Source organism: Chelonia mydas, chromosome 16, assembly GCF_015237465.2.
Source record: "Chelonia mydas isolate rCheMyd1 chromosome 16, rCheMyd1.pri.v2, whole genome shotgun sequence".
Lineage (NCBI taxonomy): Eukaryota > Metazoa > Chordata > Testudines > Cheloniidae > Chelonia > Chelonia mydas.
In genome coordinates, this window is record NC_057857.1 from 13,015,177 (window position 1) to 13,038,376 (window position 23,200).

At 43.1% G+C, this 23,200-nt stretch overlaps 2 protein-coding genes across 8 annotated transcripts; one reads left to right on the forward strand and one right to left on the reverse strand.

Annotated features, from left to right (window-relative positions):
* The first annotated feature begins 3,846 nt into the window (after positions 1 to 3,846).
* PHYHD1 (phytanoyl-CoA dioxygenase domain containing 1) lies at positions 3,847 to 22,028 on the forward strand. 7 transcript variants are annotated; one of them, XM_037879780.2, is made up of 12 exons: positions 3,847 to 4,000; positions 5,162 to 5,320; positions 5,931 to 6,006; positions 6,204 to 6,251; positions 9,095 to 9,150; positions 9,319 to 9,381; positions 9,479 to 9,500; positions 10,368 to 10,496; positions 13,056 to 13,172; positions 13,554 to 13,680; positions 14,787 to 14,868; positions 21,042 to 22,028. In XM_037879780.2, exons 1-11 carry the CDS (start codon positions 3,968 to 3,970, stop codon positions 14,830 to 14,832), a joined length of 876 nt encoding a protein of 291 aa, XP_037735708.1. In that variant the 5' UTR covers positions 3,847 to 3,967; the 3' UTR covers positions 14,833 to 14,868; positions 21,042 to 22,028. The 7 variants fall into 7 exon arrangements, with proteins under 7 accessions (XP_037735708.1, XP_037735707.1, XP_037735706.1 ...); XM_037879779.2 differs by lacking the exon at positions 21,042 to 22,028 and adding an exon at positions 19,915 to 20,111; XM_037879778.2 differs by lacking the exon at positions 21,042 to 22,028 and adding an exon at positions 19,947 to 20,111.
* On the reverse strand, positions 20,110 to 21,887 carry DOLK (dolichol kinase). The gene has a single exon (XM_007061078.4). It carries the CDS (start codon positions 21,885 to 21,887, stop codon positions 20,298 to 20,300), a length of 1,590 nt encoding a protein of 529 aa, XP_007061140.1. The 3' UTR covers positions 20,110 to 20,297.
* Positions 22,029 to 23,200: the final 1,172 nt, after the last annotated feature.

The window sequence follows — 23,200 nt, forward strand, 5'->3', positions numbered from 1 at the left end:
GGCATAGACGGCTACATGAGAAATCTTACAGCGGCGCAGCTGCATCGGTATAGCTGTGCCACTGTAAGGTCTCTAATCATAGAATATCAGGGTTGGAAGGGACCTCAGGAGGTCATCTAATCCAACCCCCTGCTCAAAGCAGGACCAATCCCCAACTAAATCATCCCAGCCAAGGCTTTGTCAAGCCTGACCTTAAAAACTTCTAAGGAAGGAGATTCCACCACCTCCCTAGGTAATGCATTCCAGTGTTTCACCACCCTCCTAGTGAAAAGGTTTTTCCTAATATCCAACCTAAATCTCCCCCACTGCAACTTGAGACCATTACTCCTTGTTCTGTCATCAGCTACCACTGAGAACAGCCAAGCTCCATCCTCTTTGGAACCCCCTTTCAGGTAGTTGAAAGCAGCTATCAAATCCCCCCTCATTCTTCTCTTCCACAGATTAAACAATCCCAGTTCCCTCAGCCTCTCCTCATAAGTCATGTGTTCCAGTCCCCTAATCATTTTTGTTGCCCTCTGCTGGACGTTTTCCAATTTTTCCACATCCTTCTTGTAGTGTGGGGCCCAAAACTGGACACCGTACTCCAGATGAGGCCTCACCAATGTTGAATAGAGGGGAACGATCATGTCCCTCGATCTGCTGGCAATGCCCCTACTTATGCCTCCCAAAATGCCATTGGCCTTCTTGGCAACAACGGCACACTGTTGACTCATATCCAGCTTCTCGTCCACTGTAACCCCTAGGTCCTTTTCTGCAGAACTGCTGCCTAGCCATTCGGTCCCTAGTCTGTAGCAGTGCATGGGATTCTTCCGTCCTAAGTGCAGGACTCTGCACTTGTCCTTGTTGAACCTCATCAGATTTCTTTTGGCCCAATCCTCTAGTTTGTCTAGGGCTCTCTGTATCCTATCCCTACCCTCCAGCGTATCTACCTTTCCTCCCAGTTTAGTGTCATCTGCAAACTTGCTGAGGGTGCAATCCACACCATCCTCCAGATCATTTATGAAGATATTGAACAAAACCGGCCCCAGGACCGACCCTTGGGGCACTCCACTTGATATCGGCTGCCAACTAGACATGGAGCCATTGATCACTTCCCGTTGAGCCCGACAATCTAGCCAGCTTTCTATCCTTATAGTCCATTCATCCAGCCCATACTTCTTTAACTTGCTGGCAAGAATACTGTGGGAGACTGTGTCAAAAGCTTTGCTAAAGTCAAGGAACAACATGTCCACTGCTTTCCCTTCATCCACAGAGCCAGTTATTTCGTCATAGAAGGCAATTAGATTAGTCAGGCATGACTTGCCCTTGGTGAATCCATGCTGACTGTTCCTGATCACTTTCCACTCCTCTAAGTGCTTCAGAATTGATTCCTTGAGGATCTGCTCCATGATTTTTCCAGGGACTGAGGAGAGGCTGAGTGGCCTGTAGTTCCCAGGATCCTCCTTCTTCCCTTTTTTAAAGATGGGCACTACATTAGCCTTTTTCCAGTAGTCCGGGACCTCCCCCGGTCGCCATGAGTTTTCAAAGATAATGGCCAATGGCTCTGCAATCACATCTGCCAACTCCTTTAGCACTCTCGGATGCAGCGCATCCGGCCCCCATGGACTTGTGCTCGTCCAGCTTTTCTAAATAGTCCCGAAACTCTTCTTTCTTCAAAGAGGGCTGGTCACCTCCTCCCCATGCTGTGTTGCCCAGTGCGGCAGTCTGGGAGCTGACCTTGTTCGTGAAGACAAAGGCCAAAAAAGCATTGAGTACATTAGCTTTTTCCACATCCTCTGTCACTAGGTTGCCTCCCTCGTTCAGTAAGGGGCCCACACTTTCCTTGACTTTCTTCTTGTTGCTAACATACCTGAAGAAACCCTTCTTGTTACTCTTAACATCTCTTGCTAGCTGCAACTCCAGGTGTGATTTGGCCTTCCTGATTTCACTCCTGCATGCCCGAGCAATATTTTTATACTCTTCCCTGGTCATTTGTCCAATCTTCCACTCTTGTAAGCTTCTTTTTTGTGTTTAAGATCAGCAAGGATTTCACTGTTAAGCCAAGCTGGTTGCCTGCCATATTTACTATTCTTTCTACACATCGGGATGGTTTGTCCCTGTAACCTCAATAAGGATTCTTTAAAATACAGCCAGCTCTCCTGGACTCCTTTCCCCCTCAAGTTATTCTCCCAGGGGATCCTGCCCATCAGCTCCCTGAGGTTGTCAAATTCTGCTTTTCTGAAGTCCAGGGTCCATATTCTGCTGCTCTCCTTTCTTCCCTGTGTCAGGATCCTGAACTTGACCATCTCATGGTCACTGCCTCCCAGGTTCCCATCCACTTTTGCTTCCCCTACTAATTCTTCCCGGTTTGTGAGCAGCAGGTCAAGAAGAGCTCTGCCCCTAGCTGGTTCCTCCAGCACTTGCACCTGGAAATTGTCCCCTACCCTTTCCAAAAACTTCCTGGATTGTCTGTGCATTGCTGTATAGCTCTCCCAGCAGATATCAGGGTGACTGAATTCTCCCATAAGAACCAGGGCCTGCGACCTAGTAACTTCCGTTAGTTGCCGGAAGAAAGCCTTATCCACCTCATCCCCCTGGTCCGGTGGTCTATAGCAGACTCCCACCACGCCATCACCCTTGTTGCTCACACTTCTAAACTTAATCCAGAGACACTCAGGTTTTTCTGCAGTTTCATACCGGAGTTCTGAGCAGTCAAACTGCTCCCTTACATACAGTGCAACTCCCTCACCTTTTCTGCCCTGCCTATCCTTCCTGAACAGTTTATATCCATCCATGACAGTACTCCAGTCATGTGAGTTATCCCACCAAGTCTCTGTTACAGCCTTTATCAGGCCTGAAGAAGCTTGTCTCTTTCACCAACAGAAGTTGGTCCAATAAAAGATATTACTTCACCCACCGTGTCTCTTATATCCTGGGACCAACATGGCTATGTCACCTCAGCAAATATTGATTTCAATGAAAGTTAGGATCAGATCTGGGCAAAGAACTGAGCGGGGTGGGGAGGGGGGGGGAGAAGGGAGGGAAATCCCTGATTGTTTGGATAGCAATCTAGCTCCCAAGTATTCTCTATCACAGAGGTGGGCAAACTATGGCCCATGGGCCACATCCGGCCCCGGGACCCTCCTGCCTGGCCCCTGAGCTCCTGGCCCAGGAGGCTAGCCCCTGGCCCCTCCCCTGCTGGTCCCCCACCCCCGCAGCCTCAGCTCCCTGTGCCACCGGTGCAATGCTCTGGGTGGTGGCGCTGCGAGCTCCTGCTGGTCAGCACAGCTGCAGAGCCACGGCCTGACCCGGTGCCCTGTGCTGCACGGTGGCGTGGCTGGCTCCAGCCGGGCGGCGCGGCTGCCTGTCCTGGTGCTCTGGGTGGTGCGGCTGTAGCACCGCCAGCCATCGGTGCGCCAGGCAGCGCGGGCAGGGAGCAGGAGGGTGGGATAGAGGGCAGGGGAGTTTGGGGGTATGGATAAGGATCGGGGCGGTCAGAGGGCAGGGAATAGGGGGTTTGAATGGGGGCAGGGGTCCCGGGGGGCAGTCAGGAAGGGGGGGTTTGGATGGGGTGGGGGGGGTCCGGGGACAGGGAGAAGGGGTGGTTGGATGGGGCACGGGTCCCGGGGGGGAGCAGTCAGGAATGAGAGGAGCGATTGGAGGGGGGGGCAGGGAGTGGGAGGAGTGGGTGAGGCAGGGGTCCTGGGGGGGCCGTCAGGGGACAGGGAGGGTTGGATAGGGCAGGAGTCCCAGGGGGGAGGGCAGGAGGCCAGAAGCAGGGGGCGGGGGCCGGGCCGCGCCTGGCTGTTTGGGAAGGCACGGCCTCCCCTAACCAGCCCTCCATACAATTTCAGAAACCGGATGTGGCCCTCAGGCCAAAAAGTTTGCCCGCCCCTGCTTTATCACATGGTGTTGAAAGGATCACATGGAGCGGGGGAGTTAGCGAATTACTGCGTACTTATCTCATCGTTCTGGGTCTGAATCGGCCATGGCGTTTGTAACCGAAGAACAGATCCAACAGGTAAGGGAGGAGAGCAAGGAAGTACTGCATCCAGCGCGGGGGTGGGGGGTGTGTGTGAGAGAGAGATGCAGGCTGATGGTGCTGTACTTGTGAGAAGGGAACAGATTTCACTAACCCGCATTCCTGTCCAGTTAACCAGCACTTGTGTTTAGCAAAGTTTTGCTTTCGGAATCGGTGATAGATAATACAGTATACAAAATGGAGTAGACTGAGCACTTTATTAGGACTATAAGTGGCTCCAGAAATGTGGTTTGTCCTGCAGAGTTCCTATCTGAAGAGTTCTTTTTTTCTCTCACCCTTCTGTCTCTCTCTCTCTCAACTATCAGCCTTATTCTTGAAGTTTAAATTTGCCTGACAGAGGATAACCTGCTGGTTTTTTTTTTAAATAAAGAGGCAACGGTCCAAGTCTGCAATGTCCAGAGAGCTAATTTCATTTCATAAGGGATTGATCAATCACCATAAGAAATCAGCACACATTCTCAGTTAAGTTTAGAACAAGTACTTTTTCCAACCTCTCAGTACTCTTGTTCTAATCCTGAAACAGAACAAAACTGCGTTGTTCATTTTGGTAAAGTTTGTGTTTAGCAGTTACTTAATTTCCTCCTTTGGGGAAGAGAATTTTAAGCCATGAGGACGGTAACAAATGCATATTTCATTTGGTTCCTGGAGCCTGCTGCATGTAGGAGTTGTAATCACTTTCTCCCTAACCGCAGTCTGTGAATCTCTTACTGAATTATTTGTTTTTTTCCAGTAGAAATCTCCCTTTTAAAAAAGTGAGAATACAAACATTACTCATTAAGGAAATTATTAAAATGAATCCGTAAAAAACTTGTATAATGAGAGAGGCTGGTTTGTGTGGGATTGGAGGGTCAGGCAAAAATGCAGATTATTAGATGCGCATTAAAAGAGGTCCATGATACGAAGTACAGTGTATGAAAAATGCACCTTGCTCTACTGCATCTCCACTAGCAAAGAGGATCTCCATGGATGTAAGTCTGATCTAGCATCTGGACGCAAAACCCAAGAAAAGGTGCATTACACCAAACTGAAGAAGACTGACAGCCAGGAGGTGCACCTTTATTGAATATAACTGCTGTCTCCTAAGTGTACCACAAATGCCAGCCACTCTGTCCCCATCTGAACTCTAGTGTTCCCTTCTAGTTCCATGAAGATGGTTTCCTCGTTTTGGAAGAGTTTTTCACCACAGAAGAATGTGATGCCATGAGGGAGCAAATAGACAAGATTATAGCCAAGATGGATGTGCCACCCCACTGCCGTACAGAGTTCTCCACCGATGAAGAGGAACAGCTCCAGGCACAGGTACAGATAGAGGCGAAAAAGGGCAATCTAAATCTCAAATTACTCCTGAGGTGGTTAGCAAAGGGCTAGTTTGTATCACTAGGCAGTTCAGGAAAAAGGGTTTTGTTCTTGCAAGGAGGCATGTCTGAGCAGGTGGCTGAGAGCTAGGTACTGCTGAACTGCAATCTTGCCTCTCTGCTGCCGTGGGCAACATTTTGTTGGTGGTCTCAGGAAAGGCCAAGAGAGGAATGGGTCACAGAGGCTGAACATGAAGAGTTCCTGCAGAAAAGGGCTGAATGTGTGAGAGTCTCTATTGTTACTATCTATACTATACTGGTTCCATGGATAAAGAATATCTCAGTCTCCAGGGCTGTCAAATCAACACTTCTCACAAACCAAAACCCTTCTGTTCACCCTATATTGGGTGTCTGCAAAGGGCAAGCTGGAGCCCAAGAAGTTTAGCACAGTGAAAAGCCTCTGTGTGAACTACTAATGTCTTTATTCTACTTTATTCTTCCTGCTCTCTTAATGGGGAGAAGATGCGGGAAAGTACTAGCTCCTTGCTGGAAGTGTTCACCGAGATATACTCTCTAGGATATTACCATTGCTGGGTCTCTCTTGTCTCCGACAGGGCAGTGCGGATTATTTTCTAACCAGTGGAGACAAGATCAGATTCTTCTTTGAGAAAGGAGTTTTTGATGAAAAAGGTAAAAGTTACCTACTATCGGCTGTAATGGGCTTGGGGGTGGATGGGAAGAAATGTAAACAATCTGCTAGTGAGCCAGGAACTTTCTTAAAGGGACAAGGTGCCCGAATGACTATTTGGGAGCGAGGGGAATTCTAGGCACTATTGTTTACTCTTTGTTTTGTCACATCCTCTTTAATTCAGCACTTTGTTTCTTAGGTGACTTTCTTGTTCCAAAGGAGAAATCTATAAACAAGATTGGCCACGGTACGGATGAGCTATGATGCTTTTGGAGAGAAAAAATTTTCCAGAACTAAGCCTTCCTTCAGACTTGGCTATTGTGAATAATGCCAGCACATTACAAAGAAACTGCTCTCCTGCATTAATGTTCTAGCTAAACATGGACTCTGCCTATGGTATTGTTACCACTAAAACAAGACACGTAGATGTAAATTCTCTTGCCTTGACTATAGCCTCCTCCTCTCTGTTCTATTGCTTTTGCCATGCCCCAGTCCACTGAAAATTATTGCAAAAATCCTCCTCTCCTCCCTTCTTTGCAACCTTGCTCTGTCTCTTTCCCTCACCAGAATCAGGTTCAAGTTCATCAGATTTAACTCTAAGCCTCTGCTCAGCTTCACCCTGCCCACATATCAGTTTGCTTCTTCCTGTGCCCCTTTTGAATCCTTCCACTCTCGTATTTGTGCTTCCTTCTGTGTTACCCCATGCTAGAAAACCTCCCTGTCCTTTGCCAAAAGGCCTCTCATTTCCCATTTACATCGCTTTTCAAAAGCCACTTGTTCCACAAGGCTTTTATAATTTTTAAAATGAATCACTGACCTATATTGGCTGAAGTTCAAACTTATGTATCTCTTATGCAACAGATTGTTTTCAGCTGTTTTGTTTGTGTCCAGTCTAGGTTGTTAAGATCCTTAGGACAGACTGTATCTTCTCTGTTCTGAGCACACTGCTGGCACTCAACAAGCTGGGATTCTTCACTGTGACATTGCCAGCAGTTTCTCAATCTTACAGGTTTCCAATGTGTCCTATTTCCCCTCTTCCAGCTGCTAAAGAACTAGCTGTATCCCTTTTGTTTTCAAACAATACCCAGAGAAAACATAATGGGGTTCAGCATTTTTATCTCACAAACGCAGGAACCCTGCCCAGATCTTTCTCCATTAAAACTTGAAAATCCAGTGTCTGATATCACAGTCCTGCAGTCTCTATAGGGAAAACAGTGTCCCTAAAAAAAAAACCAAAACAACTCTTCCCACCCTCTCTTTGTCCTTTGCTGTAGTGCAAGTGCTCCTTCAAGAGGAAACGGAAAACAAAAATAGCATCCTTCTCACTCAGGCTCAACAGCAATTCCAAGAGGAGGATTCATTTTGACCCATTCTTCTGCAATTTATCCACTTATTTTCTGTCTAGCCACTTTCTTGCTCTGTAGCAGTCTCTGCTGGGTTGAGTAAGCTGACTGAACAGCAAATTCTGTCATCTTTAAGAGTGATCCTGAATCCAAAGCATTTGCTTCCAGGTTAAAAATGCTAGGGCAAGTTAAGGCATTCAAAGAGCACCGAATTTGTGCTCCCAGTTCTTAATTTTACATATGATAAAAATTTGATGCCCCATGTTTCATCTATGCAGAGTTTTCTCATCATGCTTTATTCAAATTCTAAGAACTGTAATACTCTGAAGGACACATTCAAATAATTGACGGAGCTTGTGAGGCTCAATGCTCAACTTGGTGGCATTTCTGTCTGTCTGTAATGGGAGAACTTTTGAATGCAACAACTGATCAATTCCAAAGTTTCCAGGAACGTTCTAGGCTTCCACTGCCAGAACTCTACTGATTTGGAGGACAATTGGAAAACTGAAAGGGGGAAAATGCATACATGGAGCCCCTTCCATCTCTTTAGCATAATTACAACTTCAAGCACTTCTGTTATGGTCTATAGATCAAACAATGGATTGTTGGCACCCACTAATGCCTTCTGCCATAACAAGTCTGTTTCATCTGTCACTGTGCCCATTCTCCCTATAGTTCAACGTGGTGACAACCTGACAGACTTCTCTCCCAGACAAATAGTAATGGTGTGTAGAGGGAAAGGGGAGCAAGAATGCAGTGCCTGGCATGGGAGGAATAATGGGGATCCTGGTATAAGGGGCTCACAGAACCCCTGCTGGAGGAAAAATTGGGGGACCCTTGTATGGAAGAAAGGGGAGATAGAGGGCTCACAGCCACTGCCATTGGTGGGAAGAGGAGTGGGGGCCATACAACCCCTGGTGTGGGAGACTGGGGGACCCTGGCATGGAGGGGAAGGTGGGAACTGGAGCGCACAGAGCCACTGGCATGGTGTAAGTGGGACTGGGATTGCAAAAATAACTGATGACATGAGGGGAGAATGGAGGACCCTGGTATGGGAGAAGGAGGCCACCCAGAAACCCTGACAGGAGGGAGATTGGAGGGGTGTTGCAGGGAAGGCCTGAAATAGAAGGGGACGGGAGAGCATCACACAAGGAGCTTGCAGATAGAATGGAGAGATGCCTGGAGCATGCACTGAGTTCAGCCTATAGAAGCAACAAATTGTGCGACCCCTTAGTAGTATTTATCTATCTTAGGGTTGTGTATAGTGCTCCCCATTCTAATATCTAAGCTCTTAGTATCTGGAGCTCTGTATAATCTATTTAGTTTTCCTTCAGAAATCTCTTCCAAGTTATTTTTTGGTCATAGACCGTTATTTTCATATAGCCGCAGTTTGTTGTAAAGGAGACTGATTACCGTATATCTCTGGTGTCCTCTAAAGAAATTCATTATATGATTTGCAAATGTCAGCAGCACTTATGTGCTATCTCCATCGGATGAAACATTTTGCCTAATTTACAATCCATATAAAAAGCTTGAAACAAAAGGAAATTGTCTAACCCAGACATTTTAGCAAAAGGAACAGGGCAGACATGATGATGGGCACTGTGCACATAAACTGATTCCTGAGAGGGATTCAGTCTTCCCCTTCAGAATGTAATACCCATCATTGTGCTTCCTCAGAGTTTAAAGGGTCCCTTCTGGAAAGGAGTTCTAGGATTTTCACTAAGTGACAACTTCTTTCCCTCAGCTTTGCATGCTTATGATCCCATCTTCAAGCAAATCACTCACTCCTCCAAAGTGCAGGTGAGTAGTAGCTTGAGTCACTTGAAAGAACTCAACTATGTGATAGTTTAGTTTAAAAACTGTATGATGAGCCCTCTCCCCATGAAAGGATTTATAAAAATTCTCAGCAAGCATTCGCTAAATACTGAGCAGAGAACTGCAGTGTTCTAACTTTGGGATGTTCCACAGGAGTTGGGAAGAAAACTGGGCCTTGAGAAACCAGTAGTTGTCCAGAGCATGTATATCTTCAAGGTACAGTAACCCCAATCTCCTATTTACTCATGAAAAAAGCCATTTTCATATTTTCCAGTTTAACATTCTCCTCTTCTCTCTTCTTGTCCTCTTCCAGCAACCTGGCATTGGTGGTGAAGGTAAAATTCGTACTACGTCTGTACTAGGCTGCAGATATTATGTACAGATACCAAGGTTTGGAGGAAGGGAATTCAAGTAACAGGAGAGTGGCATAAACTAGTCATTCAGTGAGATTTTTCAAAGCTGCCTAAAGGTTTGGATGCCCAGTTCCTGTTAGAAATTACTGGGAATGGGGTGTGAAAATCTCACCCAGGGTTCCTTTCTGTTTCTGTATGGGCAGGCAAAAGGCTAACTTATATCCTCACCAGGTTGAAGGGTGACCCACTCCCATGTGTTATGATTGCAGTGGGGGTGACTCTCGCAACACACTTGAGATTTCCAAAGAAGTAAGATGTCAGGCAGATGGGAAAGGACAAGTGATCGGGGGAATTTCCTAACTGTATGTCAAGTTTCCTTGTCTTTCAGGGATTGCTGTAAACCGAAAGTAATTCCCATAAGCCTCAAATGTGACTTGGAATAAGTTATCCTTGCAGTACTGCCCTTAGAATAAATGGGACATGAGCTGAGAACTTATTGAGAAGGGGACAGTATCAGTTTCTCCCTGCACACTATCAATAGATATACTCACCCACCCCCACCTCTACAGCGGTGAGATTCTCCAAGTAATGGTGTTTGTCTGTCTGTCTGTCTGTCTATGGGGCTGGTGGTGGTAGCAGGCACGCAGCCAGTGAACTTCTGCATCCCTATGACTTGGCTGAAATGGAAGCCAGCGCTGTCAGGAGCGTGCATACTCACTGTTGTCACTTCTAGCAGGATTCATACGGCAGTCACAAGAGGGCAGAGAAAGGAAAGCCCCATAGACCTTCAATTACTCTTAATTCAACAGTCTTTAAAATGTAAGGTAACCAGGTGTCTATTGGTTTCAGTGAGACCACACCAGGATGCCACATTTCTGTACACAGAGCCGCTGGGCAGGGTTCTGGGCCTCTGGTTAGCTCTGGAGAATGCCACGCAGGAGAACAGCTGTCTCTGGTTCATCCCTGGCTCTCACACCAGTAAGACTCATATTATTCTGCCATACACTGAAATGCACCCTTGTCTCCTGGTTACGGGTGGAAAGTAGCACAGATTGTACTGGTTTCAGAGTAACAGCCGTGTTAGTCTGTATTCGCAAAAAGAAAAGGAGTACTTGTGGCACCTTAGAGACTAACCAATTTATTTGAGCATGAGCTTTCGTGAGCTACAGCTCACTTCATCGGATGCATCCGATGAAGTGAGCTGTAGCTCACGAAAGCTCATGCTCAAATAAATTGGTTAGTCTCTAAGGTGCCACAAGTACTCCTTTTCTTTTTACAGATTGTACTGTGTCCTCTGAATCATACAGTGGTTATGTGGCCGCGTCCAGCTAGTGGAGCCACCATCATGGTTCAGGGAACCTTTGTTTAAAGCAACATAATTCCTTTTGTACTTTTAGGGGCCAAATTCTTAATCCCACTTTTAGCAGGCTGGCTCAAATGACTCATTTCCTTTGCTGCTGGTCACTAGACCAAGGATCTGTGATTTAAATCCAAAAACATTCCTGGAAATAAAAACTTTATATTATTTCTGACTCTGACACCAAATGCCCAAGTTTAATGCTGTACTATACCCATACAATCTGCTTAAAGTACAGAGACAGTGGTACCCACAATCTTATTAAATTTTTACTTATTAAATCCAGACCTTGCAATATTAGGATCCACTGCTGGTGTTTCTGAAATCCTTTCAATTTAGTATTACTGAGTAACTTCCTTCAGCAAGTATCTGACCCTTCCTTGTTCAACAAGATTTGAGCCCTTCACAACTACTCTTTGATCCTTCCAAAGAGTGTCGTCTTTGCAGTGCTACAGACCCTTACTTCATTCCAGAGCTTCCTACAGCAGCCTTGAAAATGCTTCTCCACCCTGACCTGGGCTGGAAGGAGCAGTTTCTCCAGGTTCCCTCAGGTTAGGGATAAGCACAGTGAAACCACTTTGCTCATTTTTGTTTTTTTAATAAAACTTTGATGCTGCACTAAATTATTTATATTGACACCCCCATCACCCACCCCCCCAGCTGTAATCACAGATCCCTTCAGGATATATACCCATTAACCTTTTCTGTTGTCCTGGGTCAAGACTAAGAATATTGCTACCGCAGCTTGCTCTGTGTAAGGGGAGGAAGAATAAAAACCTTGCACTTACCCCCCCAACACTGGTCTAAAATTCAGCAAACATACAAAACGAACGCAAACATTGAAAACAAAAATGAATTGGATAGCATACAAGAGATCAGAGAGCGACCAGTGGACTATGGCAACACATAGATGAGGCCAAATCAAAATAAGATCTGTGTATCTTCTCTTTCTCGACAGATGGAAGTTGCCATGGGCTTCTAACTATTGGTGCACATTTTACACTTAGTATATTTTTTATATGTCTAACATGGGAACTAATTAGCTCCAGGGGCACGGTTAATCCATTTCATCTCAAATTTTAATGTGCCTTAAAACAGGTACAATCCTCAAGTCTCTCTTAAAAATACATAAATTTAAAAAAAAAAAAATCAAGCAAAAGACATTCTTCCCTGAGAAATCATAAAGCTTTGCACTTTGTTGTAATCACAATTTGTGCCTAAACTCAGCATAAGGCTCTGTAGCTGCAGTTAAACATCTGTACTGTTACAGAAAGGAGAGCGGTGCCAAAGATGCGTTTTGCTTAAGTGGAGGACTCTGCTCAGAAAGCACTGCATGTTGTTGCAGATAAGGGTAACACTTGTTAACGTGCCAGGGCACAGATGAGAAAGCAGACAAAAGACAGCAGTGTTAGTTTCTGTACTGCCAGATAAACCTTAATCTTTTTCCAATAAAAAGAGAAAATGAGCAAGGAAAGAATTTTCATTAGTGAAACGATGGAGGGTATATATAATGTAATGAGGGGATTAAGTTTTCCAGTCAGTGCAGAGGCTATGATTGCAGAGGTTAACCAGAAAGTATTGGTAGCTAACAGTATTTAGTCGATATTACACATTTTATAGGATCTGCTAACTGAACAAGCCCTCCCAGAAAGCTCTGTACTAAAATATATATAAAAAGCTGTGTGTAAGCTTTTATTCTTGGCGTATGTAGAGATTATTGAGCACAAAATAATATTATGCAGAGCTTTGTTAAAGTAATAAGCAACTATTATAATTGATGTAAGATTGTTAAACTAATTAGGTACAGGTGCCCAAGAACCTCGGACAGTAGGTGCAAAATGCATAGGAAAGAAAAAGTAGGGTTCATCATGAAATAAAGGCATTTAGAGAGTTTCGTGTGCATGACAAATGTGGTATAAATATAAGGAGAAGTGAGTTAATGCTTTGGAACAGAGCAGAGATGTCCTTTCTGCAAAGCATGATTTCTAGACTGGTAAAGTATTAACTCTTTCCTGTTTGTATTGTGCTAATTAATCTTTGATTATTAAACTTGATCAAGCTTTTGTTATTTGATGGATTAAATAGTCTAAAATTGAATCTTAACAGGGGTTTATTTATTGTCAGGTTAAATGATTTATTAAGTTTTTTTAAAAAAAGTTTTGTCTACTGTGGAATTGCAGATGGCATCACACGTAGAATGGTCCGAGCCCTGCCGGGCACCATACCATGCACACATTTCATCGGCTCTGAGCAGACTTATCAAGATAGCCAGTTTATTCCTGTGCCCATCCGCAAAGGTAAAGATTCATCTGTAGAACCAGTGAAAATTCAAGAGAGATAGATGCAGTGACACACGTTCAGTTTTAAACCACAGGCCCAGAGGGAATGCAATGATGTATTGCCAATGCAGGCCTGATGCCCCAGCTGCTGCCAAAGGGTTATGTGAAGAGTCCACAATGAAAGAAATGGATCTCGTAGAACCAAAGCAACAGTATGATACATTCCTGGAGTCTTCCCAAACAAATTCTTACCATAGGAATCAATGGGCTGTATTCCCAAGTCTGACTTTTGTTTCGTTATCATGACAAACCTTTCAAAGACAGCAACAGCTCCTCTTGTATGGCACAGAGGAAGGAGATATTCAAAAGGAAAGACAGATGTGTGTTTATTTCAAACAGGTGGCCTCATTCTTATCCATGGAGAAGTTGTCCACAAGAGTGAGTTGAACAACTCAGAGTGGTCCCGCCATGTGTACACTTTCCATCTGATGGAGGCCAAAGACACCACCTGGAGCAAAGAGAACTGGTATACAGAGATCCTTCAGTAGCAAAAAAAAAAAAAACTGCTGGAAACTGGAGGCTTTTTAAAGCTGTAACCATTTTAGAAGCTTTTTTTCACTCAACCCCAGCTCTTACCACCCCATTTTTGTGTTACGCCTACAGGGTGATACACGCAACTAGGTTCCCTCTACATCGCTCAGAACTGTGCTAGCTGCACCTTTGAACACCAGTGTTAGTAGCAGTTTCCCAGGACAATTTCCCTGGCCCGTGTAGCCAAGGATTGTTTTTCTGCTAGCCATGTTATAACAGTGCTCTAAGGTCCTCCAGCAAAGGTGCAGCAGAGAGCCTTACAACCATTCATTAAGCTCATAACAACCCTTCAGGGAGGATAAATACTAATATCCGTAGTGACTGTGGAATTCCCCACTGCCACAGAACAGGATCAGCTTGATTCCTGCCACATGCAGAGACTCTCTCTTTGTGCAAGTCTTCCCTCAGTAATAGAGTTGCAGAATGACAGGCAAGGATCTCTTGGAGACCAGCATGGGAGAACTATCCCTTTTAAGAAAGTAGCATAAACAATGAAGAATATGATCCTCCCAGCCTAAACTGAAGCTTTCATAATGAGTATAGTGATGAAAGCATTAAAATGCATACATCTGACAGAGGTTAAATGACTTACTCAGGGTCATACATGATATCTGTAGCATAGCTGGGAATAGAACCCAGATTCTGGTCCTGTGTTTTGATCACAAAACCTATTCTCCTTACAGAAGTATGCAACCTATGTCTGAAGCACCTTCTAGGTACAGAGTTAGATTAGAAGAAAGTAATTAAACACACTGGGGAAAGAGGTAATGACTTCTTAGAGTAAAAGGTGATGAGTGCAGATGGAAAACCAAGATGTGAATCTCTGCTTAGGGATGTTAAGAGTTTTGTAGAGTTTTCTTGTCTAGCAAGGGACTGGACATACTGGATTGGATCTGACGAAGTGCCTGTTAAAGGCTGCCCATTAGAACTGTTCATTTCTGCATCAGTGGTACTCAAGCTAGAACTGATTCTGTGTCAGGTAGACCTGAGGCTGATTCTGGAATTCTGTTTTTACTTAAGTGTTTTCTCTTCTCTTGTCAGGCTTCAGCCAACTCCTGAACTGCCTTTTCCACCTCTCTACACCTGAAACTAACGTTGGCCATTGGAGTCAAAGGGCTGATTAGTAAGTAGATTCCATTCATCTTTCTCAGCCACCCCCTGCTCTCATCTCCCAATATTCATTTGTCCTCAGCACAGAAGGAGTAGCTTCAGCCTGTGTGCATGACAGAAGAATCTTCACCCATACCCGTCCAGCGTTGGCCTTACTCAGAGCATCTCTGCTACGTGTACACTACTCATAGTGGGGAACAGTCACCTAAAAACCACTTTTGATGGGGAAATCTCTTTAGTCATGTGAACTGACTATTAAGAAGCCACTGTGCCTCAACTCTGGGACCAGCTGAGAGGCACCTCCTTTTCAGGATACTCAAAATCTCAGTATTTTCCCCTTGTACAACCCAAGCCAGGAAAATTTCTATTATGTTTATTCCATCTCTGTTGTATTACCCTCAGGTGTACAGAGTCTTTTGGAGGTTATGTAGAGGGGTTTTGTTGTACCACAAAAAAGTTAAAACCTACCCTGCTGCAATAGCAATAGATTAAAAGAAAAGTCTAGAATGGGCAGACCAAAGCAGGGAGCCTAAATTTCTTATTTTTCCTTTTAAAATGCTAAGTAAGACTTACTGGGGAGTGGTATGTGAGGGGATAACACAATCCCTAGACTTGTAAACCTTTACTCCATACATTTTCAAGGAGAACTGAGTAACTTTTGATGCATATTGAAGTTAATGAGATGTGGGAATATCAAGAATAAAAATACAAACATCATTTCTCTGTTGTTTGAAGATGACAGTCCCTGAAACCTCCAAAAAGTGTTAGACCACAACACATAAGGGTAAAGACATACAGTGATTATGCTTTTAACTCACAGCATGCAGAACAGATGCTAGCAAAGAGCACATAATAATGTCACCCTTCTAGGAAGTATCATATATGGACTGCATTACATCAATCTGAATATTCTAAACAAACTCATTTAAACAAAGTGACAGAGTCCATTTTATGTTCCTACGTACCCTTCTAGTACTATCACTGAATAGTCAAACTTTAGCTTTTTTCAGCAAATCTATGAAGAGAGACAGGACTTTTCTTCACAGTTTCAGTTGTGGTGGCATATATTTTATAATGAATAACGAAGAATGCAGTTACGTATTTTTTTTTTTTAAATATATACAGAGAGAACAGCTACTCTCTGAAGTACCCATACATAAGACTGGAGATATGCTTCATAAATTTTCACGTCACCAGTATATTATATAATTGACATACCCACAAAAGCCAACTTCCCAGCTCATTACAGGGATGCTCAAGTAATTTAGTTCATAGTTATCAAATTCACTGTGACAGGGAACAATAATATTTCACACTTATCTAGTACTTTCCCACCACAGATCTGAATGCTTTACAGACACTAAATAATGAATCTTTACAACACCCCTTGGAAGTATTATCCTAGTTTTACAGATGGGTAAATTGAGGTACAAAGTGGGAGTAGGTCTAATTGTGGAGCCCTTACTCGTGGGAGAAGTCCCAATTACTTGAGTAAGTGCTCACTAACATGAACCAGGGCTTCACTATTTAGCTCTCAGTGACTTACCCCAGATCACACAGCAGGCTTGGGAACAAAACCCCCGGAGTCCTGATTCTCATGCTCTACCCTCTAAACAATATTCCCTCCTATTTATTATCCTTTGAATGCATAATATCAGTTTTCTGTTTTAAAGCTGAGCTATCAAACATTGAGACAATAGAAGCAACATGCAGACTAGAGGAAGGAGGGATTGGAAGGTGGATAAAACTGTGGTGGCAACATTATAAATGAGATTATGTAGGCAGCACGAGCTCTAGAAACATATATGCAAATATAACAAAAACAGGAAAAAAGATTGAGTAGCAGTAGTAAATTTTATTAATAATTAGTCTCCATGGGTGAATTTTGTGTTCAGAGAAATTGCAAGAGCATGTATTGTGGATCAGTTTAAACCCTTAACACCAAGGGTTTTATTGCTAAAATTAATGCATAGAGCCCAGCAGTATCTTCAGCATTTCAACTTGATTTAAAAGTTTTAAAGTCATCTATAGAAATTAATGTTAAGCCTTTATCTTAAATGAAAACTAGATGTTTTGCTTATTTTAAATAGCATTAAGCATTATCATTTCCAGTTGGTGAAAGCCATCTACCTTAAAAAAAAGAGAGACAGCTGTATCTGACTATATGGGGTCCCTATGCAAAATACATATATCTCTGGACTGATATTTAATACACTTGGGAAAATACACAGAAGAACTTTAGACAGTTTCTAAGAGGTCACTTGAATAGAATAATCTGCCAACAGAACAGACACCCTCAATAGTGTTCATAAACTAGATGAAAACAAAATTGTGCAGATGATCTTGCATTGTTGCAGGTGGAATGGACTGAATGACCCAAGACATCCTATTGTCTCAGGCTCTGTATCAGATTAAAGCAGGTTAGAAATGGATTTCTGCAACACACGGCTCCAAGCCTTATTGCTACATTACTTTTTCTAAGCATGATGCCTGCCTCTGGTATTTGTCTTAAACGCTAATTGCAACGAAGAAATAGATTAAATTCTTGAGTTTATTTATGGTAAAAACGGCTCTTAAGTAATGGCTAGGACTTTGCTGGGTCGAACAAGAGTGCCAGTTTTAAACTGAGCAGCTAAAAAGGGTTCTGTAGGTCAAACAGGATTTTTTGATGCATCTGAAATCACTGCAGTAGCAGGAATAAGTATGCTGGGTAGGGATAACAGTGGTAATTTTGCTCAGATTCACCAAGGCTTCTATTAGAAACAAGAGTCTGATCTTTCCTACCTTCTTCAGAACTTGTTTTGATGTCAATAAGCAGGGGACAGAGTAACCTTCAGTTCTGGTGCTTCGTTTTATGGCTTTGGTGCTATATCAACCTTCACCTGAATGCTTTGTTACCAAGTGCAGAACACCGGATGGGTGGTAGCTAAGGCTTTTTCTTAGTTATTGTGGGAAAAAGACCCCACCTTTCTAATTAACCTTTTTTTAAAGTAGCATTTTCCTGCTAAGAAAGTTGGTTCATCTCTCCTTTCCCTTCTGTGCTCTGCTCAATGTGATATGAAGACAGATGTAGAAAGAATGTCCCACTCTGTCTCACAGCTGGAACATGAGAATTACTAAACTGTGCAGCATGTTGGATTCACTGTTCCTACGGGTCACTGTACTCTTGCACCATCCATCTCTCCAGGGCTGTTTCCTTGGAGCAGTGCCTCACAGCCTATTGCTCTGTTAATCACAGTCATTTTCTGACCGTTCTTAAAGTCCTAGGAGAGATTCTGTGCTGTGTGTCTCAGGAGGCATGGTCCAGAAAGAGAAGGCCCAAAGGGTTGGAGGAGGGTGGGCAAATGTGATATTCTCTGGGTTGTTCCAGGGGCCAGTGCATCCCAGCATGATTGGAGGTGGTCTGACTCTGCAGCAGAGAATAACCAGAGCACACAGTGCTCTCTGGGCAATCCTCCTGCTAAAGTCTACACACTCCCAGTCCCAAACTTGGGGCCACACAGGATGGTGCTAAGCTGCCTAGTTTGCCCCATGTTGCCCTATGGCTGGGGTTCTACCCCAGGAAACCGGTGTGGCCCCTTTACACAGCAGAAATGCCATAAAGATGCTGTAGTAGGGACCAGAATCAACTTCCCTGGACAAGAATTCTTGCAAGCAAACACCCTACCAGGTACTCTATGGGAGGGTGGAAGAGGCAGGATATAAATCAGCTTAATCTGGTCCTAATGGAAGTGTTGCATGCTAATGAGAGAGGCTTCCTAGAAGTAAAAAAGTTTGAAAGGATTAAATATACAGAAATGGAAAGGTTTTTTGACTATAAACAGTGAATTGTTTCAGGTGTACTGTTATGATCCTAATTAAAGGGGCAGCAGCAGGTAGTTTTACATTTTAATAGAAATGCTTTCATGGATGATTTTTAATGAAAACCATTTGTCTGGATTTAAATGTCCCCCCTCTCCCCCCTAATGATTTACAGGCCAAACACTGCAGCTTGTACTAGTGCATATATGAAAACCAGAATATTACTTACTATAAACAGCTGTGAAACTGACTTTAGTGATTTTCTTTGTTCAAGCTGAGAGAAATGCAAGAACTAAATCAAATTGTATGAGTAGCAGAGAAGCACACTGGATTGTTAAAATACTTTGTTTTAATAATCTAATATGTTACTAGTAATACAAGAAAGGATTTTAAATGAGTTTTAACCTAACCTCTCTTTAAATTGTGTCTGGAAATGGGACTCTTTTCAATAGAGATTAATTTTTTAATGTAGCTTTTTTTTTTAATAAAAAAATCACATGTAAAGCAAGTTTTGTTCAATGTAATTTCAAGAGATCAAGAGCATGAAAAAGGTAGAACTTGGTTTATTCTAGAGAACTGGCAAGCAAATCAAAATTTTAGCCACAAAGGCTATTGTTTTCACCCTGCAAGCCTATCTATCCATGCTCCTCCAATAAACTAAGTTTGAGATTCTCTGTATTTGAAATTACTTTAAACAGAATAAGCATTAGTGCTGTTTTCACTCTAGTTGGCAGAGGTCTTCTAATTTTGCAACAGGAAATGAGAGATGACGTGGCAGTCTTCATACAACTTGATCCTATGCTGCAGGTGGTGCACACCCTCACTGCAACAGCATGCTTTTATTGAAAGAGGCAGAATTCACATGTGCAATAATACAAGATACCAGGACTCAACCCGGTGGCAAGCCAATACAGTGCACAAGCTTTGTAGGAGCCTGTGCTGGTGAACAGAGAGACAAGGTGGGTGAGGTAATATCATTTATTGGACCAACTTCTGTTGGTGAGAGAGACAAGCTTTGGAGCTACATGGAGCTCTTCTTGAGGTCACCAGAAGAAGAGCTCTGTGTAGCTCGAAAGCTTGTCTCTCTCACCAACAGAAGCTGGTCCAATAAATATTACCTCACCCACCTTGTCTCACTAACATCCTGGGACCAATATGGCTACAACACCACTACATACAACTGGTGAACCATGACTATTTATATTTTCCTGGTTTTGCTACCTTAGAAGTTTTAATGACCCCATCTCTTCACTTCTAGTGAACTCACCTTTCCCACCCTTTCTGCTTCAGTGCATCCAGAAGAGACCTGGAAATAAAATCACTATGACTGTATATCTAATTCAGCATCACCAGCTACACGAATCACAGTATCACGTGGATGGTTTCCTGTTACTCCTCTGAGAGGATGCAACAGTTAGTGCTGCTTTAGCTATTAAATAACAAACAAAAAACAAACAGAAGCCTTTACTTTTATTGTCAATAAAGAGTTGAAGAACAATTTCCTTTCTGAAAGTAGCTGTTCTACCCGCTATACCAAATATAGCATTTCGTACCAAACTGGCTCTATTGAGCTCTCAGCAAGGATGCATGACTCATTACCACCCCTAGCTAGAAAGGAAGTCACTGTTCCTGGCAATGTCTCTAAGCCATGAGCAGTATCTGGAGGTAGAGAGGTAAGAGCAGATTGTCTATTTGGGTAGTGTAGGCTTCCAAAAGGGAAACTAAGCTGATGGACCCCAAAATCCAGGCATAGCTGGTGTTCAGATTCACTCTGCCATCAAATATCAGAATAAGAGCCACAGCAATGATCTGAGCAAAGATGGCAGTCATTGTCCCTTCAAACGTCTTCTTTGTCCCAGGCCATTTGATTTCTCCTATTGTACTGCCAAAAATTGAGGCTATTGTGTCTCCCACCCCTACTGCCAGTACCCCGGAGTAGGGAACCAATGCTCCTGCCCCAGACAGGGTACCTTTCGGAGCACAAGGCCTGGGGAACAACCACACTGGAAGGGACATCCCAACAAGTAGGTAAATGTGAGTCAAGATCAGAGGTCCACTATCTCGTTCATCCAAAAAGAGAGTGAGCAAGTGCCTGAGTGTTTGGCCAAATGGCTTGATCCTGAAGTATCGTATGTACTCTAAAAGGACAAAGACTACGAGACACAGCACTGCAGCAATGTAGAGAAGCTGGTGGTCATAAATTAGCCCAGGGATGTAAGTAGCCACCACAATGAAGTGGAAATATTTTCTGGTTATAGTTGAAGCTTGGTGCTTTTTAGATTCAGATGATCTCTTGGAATTCTGGTAAAGAACCACCATGCACGCAGAGGCAGCCAACAGGGTCCAGTACACAAGGAGGTAAACTCTTGTCTGTGTCTGAACTAGAAACTGGAGCAGCCAGAGCAAGGGATTCCTTTGGATCAGATGGTAAAGCCAAGGCATGAGGACCCCCAGTCCCAGCACTGCTGTCATCATGTGGAAAAACAGGGAGGATGTCCAGGTTCCTGAATCCATGAAGAAGAATAGAGCAGTGAAGAAAATCCCAAGAAGGACCACCCCAGCCACTGCCACTAGAAGGAGGAAGTCTGCAGGATTCCCCTTGCCCTCCATCACGTTCAGTGAGCGTTTAATGAGCTGTTTGAGGATGAAACTTATACTCCCAAGGACTAGTAATGCCTCCCCAGGAGTAAAACATCGAGGTAATAGGTAAAGCAAGATCATACTGAGGTAGACAAAAATAAGCAGCACTTCCAGAACCTCTATCACTTCAGAAACAGTTAAAGAATACTTCATGGTATAGAGGATTATACTACCAGCAATGCCTGAAAGTATGCAGGTGTTAGTTGGCACAGGCCTTGTGATGCCAACTGCTATTACAGATAGGAAGAGGGCTACCACCATGCCTGTGGAGGCCACAACTATGCCAAAACGTTCAAAGTACACAATGCCGGCAGCCTTGCATCGCTCCTTCATCACAATCCCCAGGAGTGGGATGACCATACTAGCTGGTAGGAGGCCACTGTTAGCTGTCGTCCGAAACTGGAATACGGCCCCACCCAGTTGGAGTAGACGGTCCCATTTAAATTGGACATAAAAAGCCTGAACAGCAAGAGCAATAGCACACCAGGAATACCGGTCCCAAACTACCGTGTGCACACACAACACAATGATGAACACAATCAGGGATTCCAAAAGCACTGGTTTGTTTAACATGGTTCCAGTCAGCGGCATCCTGTGATTTCAGAATCTTTACAACTGTCAGATTCCAAAATTTTCAATACAGTCCTTGGTCCATTAGTAAAAGTTCACTTTCATCCTACTGCAACGCCTATAAAGATAAACAAAATAATAAAATTAAAGCAACTACTAGAACACCTGAGGCCTCCTCCTCATTATTTTCTGAAGCTCAGTTGAAAGCTTTGATTCCTGTCATGAGAAAAATAAAATCAAGATGGAAATAAATCAGCCAGCATTTTCTACTGCTTTCAAGAATCAGAAAACTCAGCTTGCAATGCCATAGCCAAATCTCACAGTATTTTTATTCACATGCAAATACTAAATACTTCTATTGCAGTGCCAGATTTTTCCTCTCTCTCCTAAAAGTATAGAAGGGAATGCTTTATATTCTGCAAGGAGTGTATGCAAATACTAAGTAGCAGCACTCACAAGAACTACATTGGAAAGGGCACTTGGACATCTCTGTAAGTTAGATAAAGACAGAAGAGCTTGGTGATGAGTTTGTTACAGAATTAAGTGAAATTAATGCACCCACATGCCATGGTGCTATATAAAATAAATATTAAAGAAGAGATGAAAATATGCATCTTACATAGGCAATCATGTTATTGATAGAACTGACAATACTGTTTCTACTACAAGCAACATTTGATCTTTTAAAACATACCAATAATAATTTAAAAAAAAACAACCCACAGTTCAAATTAACTGAAACACAAAACAAACAAATCAGAAGCAAAATGATGTTAAAAGGAATTGACACTGTCAACTTGAAAATTGGTCAATTAAAAAACAAAAAGTTAAAGGTCACTTCAGGTCTTCCCCTTGCCTCCAACTCCTTTCTTCTGATTTTCTGAGGATTTAGAGTCACATTGTCCTATTTTTAAAAATATTTTCTCCCCAGTGTTGCTGTGTAAAAGGGAAAACTAATGCTACACAAGCACAGTCATATATATAATATAAAAAAACTGAAGAGAGATAGTATGTTCTTTCTCCAAAATCTTTCAAGTTATAGTAATCTTAGGGGTTATTTCTAATTTTGGTAAGTAAAATTATTCAGACATAAATGTGACAAATCTAGTGTCCCTTTAAAATAGCAATTCTCCAGCATTTTAACCCATCTGACCTTTCTCCCCTGGTTAATTAAAGTTCTTTAGTAGTACTAAATAACTTGGAATTTCTATCCAAGCTGATACTTTCTATTCAGTTATAAGTATTAGCAAAAGATTCTAAACAAATGGAGAAAACTCAAAACTTGGAGAAAAAAGCCTCTGTGATGGAACAAGACATTAAATACTCCAGACTAT

Excerpts from the sequence above, each read along its gene's own strand:
- PHYHD1 (XM_037879780.2), top strand. The coding sequence starts at position 3,968 with ATGGCGTTTGTAACCGAAGAACAGATCCAACAG. Across the intron at positions 6,252-9,094 it reads TATAAACAAGATTGGCCACG|CTTTGCATGCTTATGATCCC; the intron begins GTACGGATGAGC and ends TCTTTCCCTCAG. Across the intron at positions 10,497-13,055 it reads CATCCCTGGCTCTCACACCA|ATGGCATCACACGTAGAATG; the intron begins GTAAGACTCATA and ends GTGGAATTGCAG.
- DOLK (XM_007061078.4), bottom strand. The coding sequence starts at position 21,887 with ATGCCGCTGACTGGAACCATGTTAAACAAACCAGTGCTTTTGGAATCC.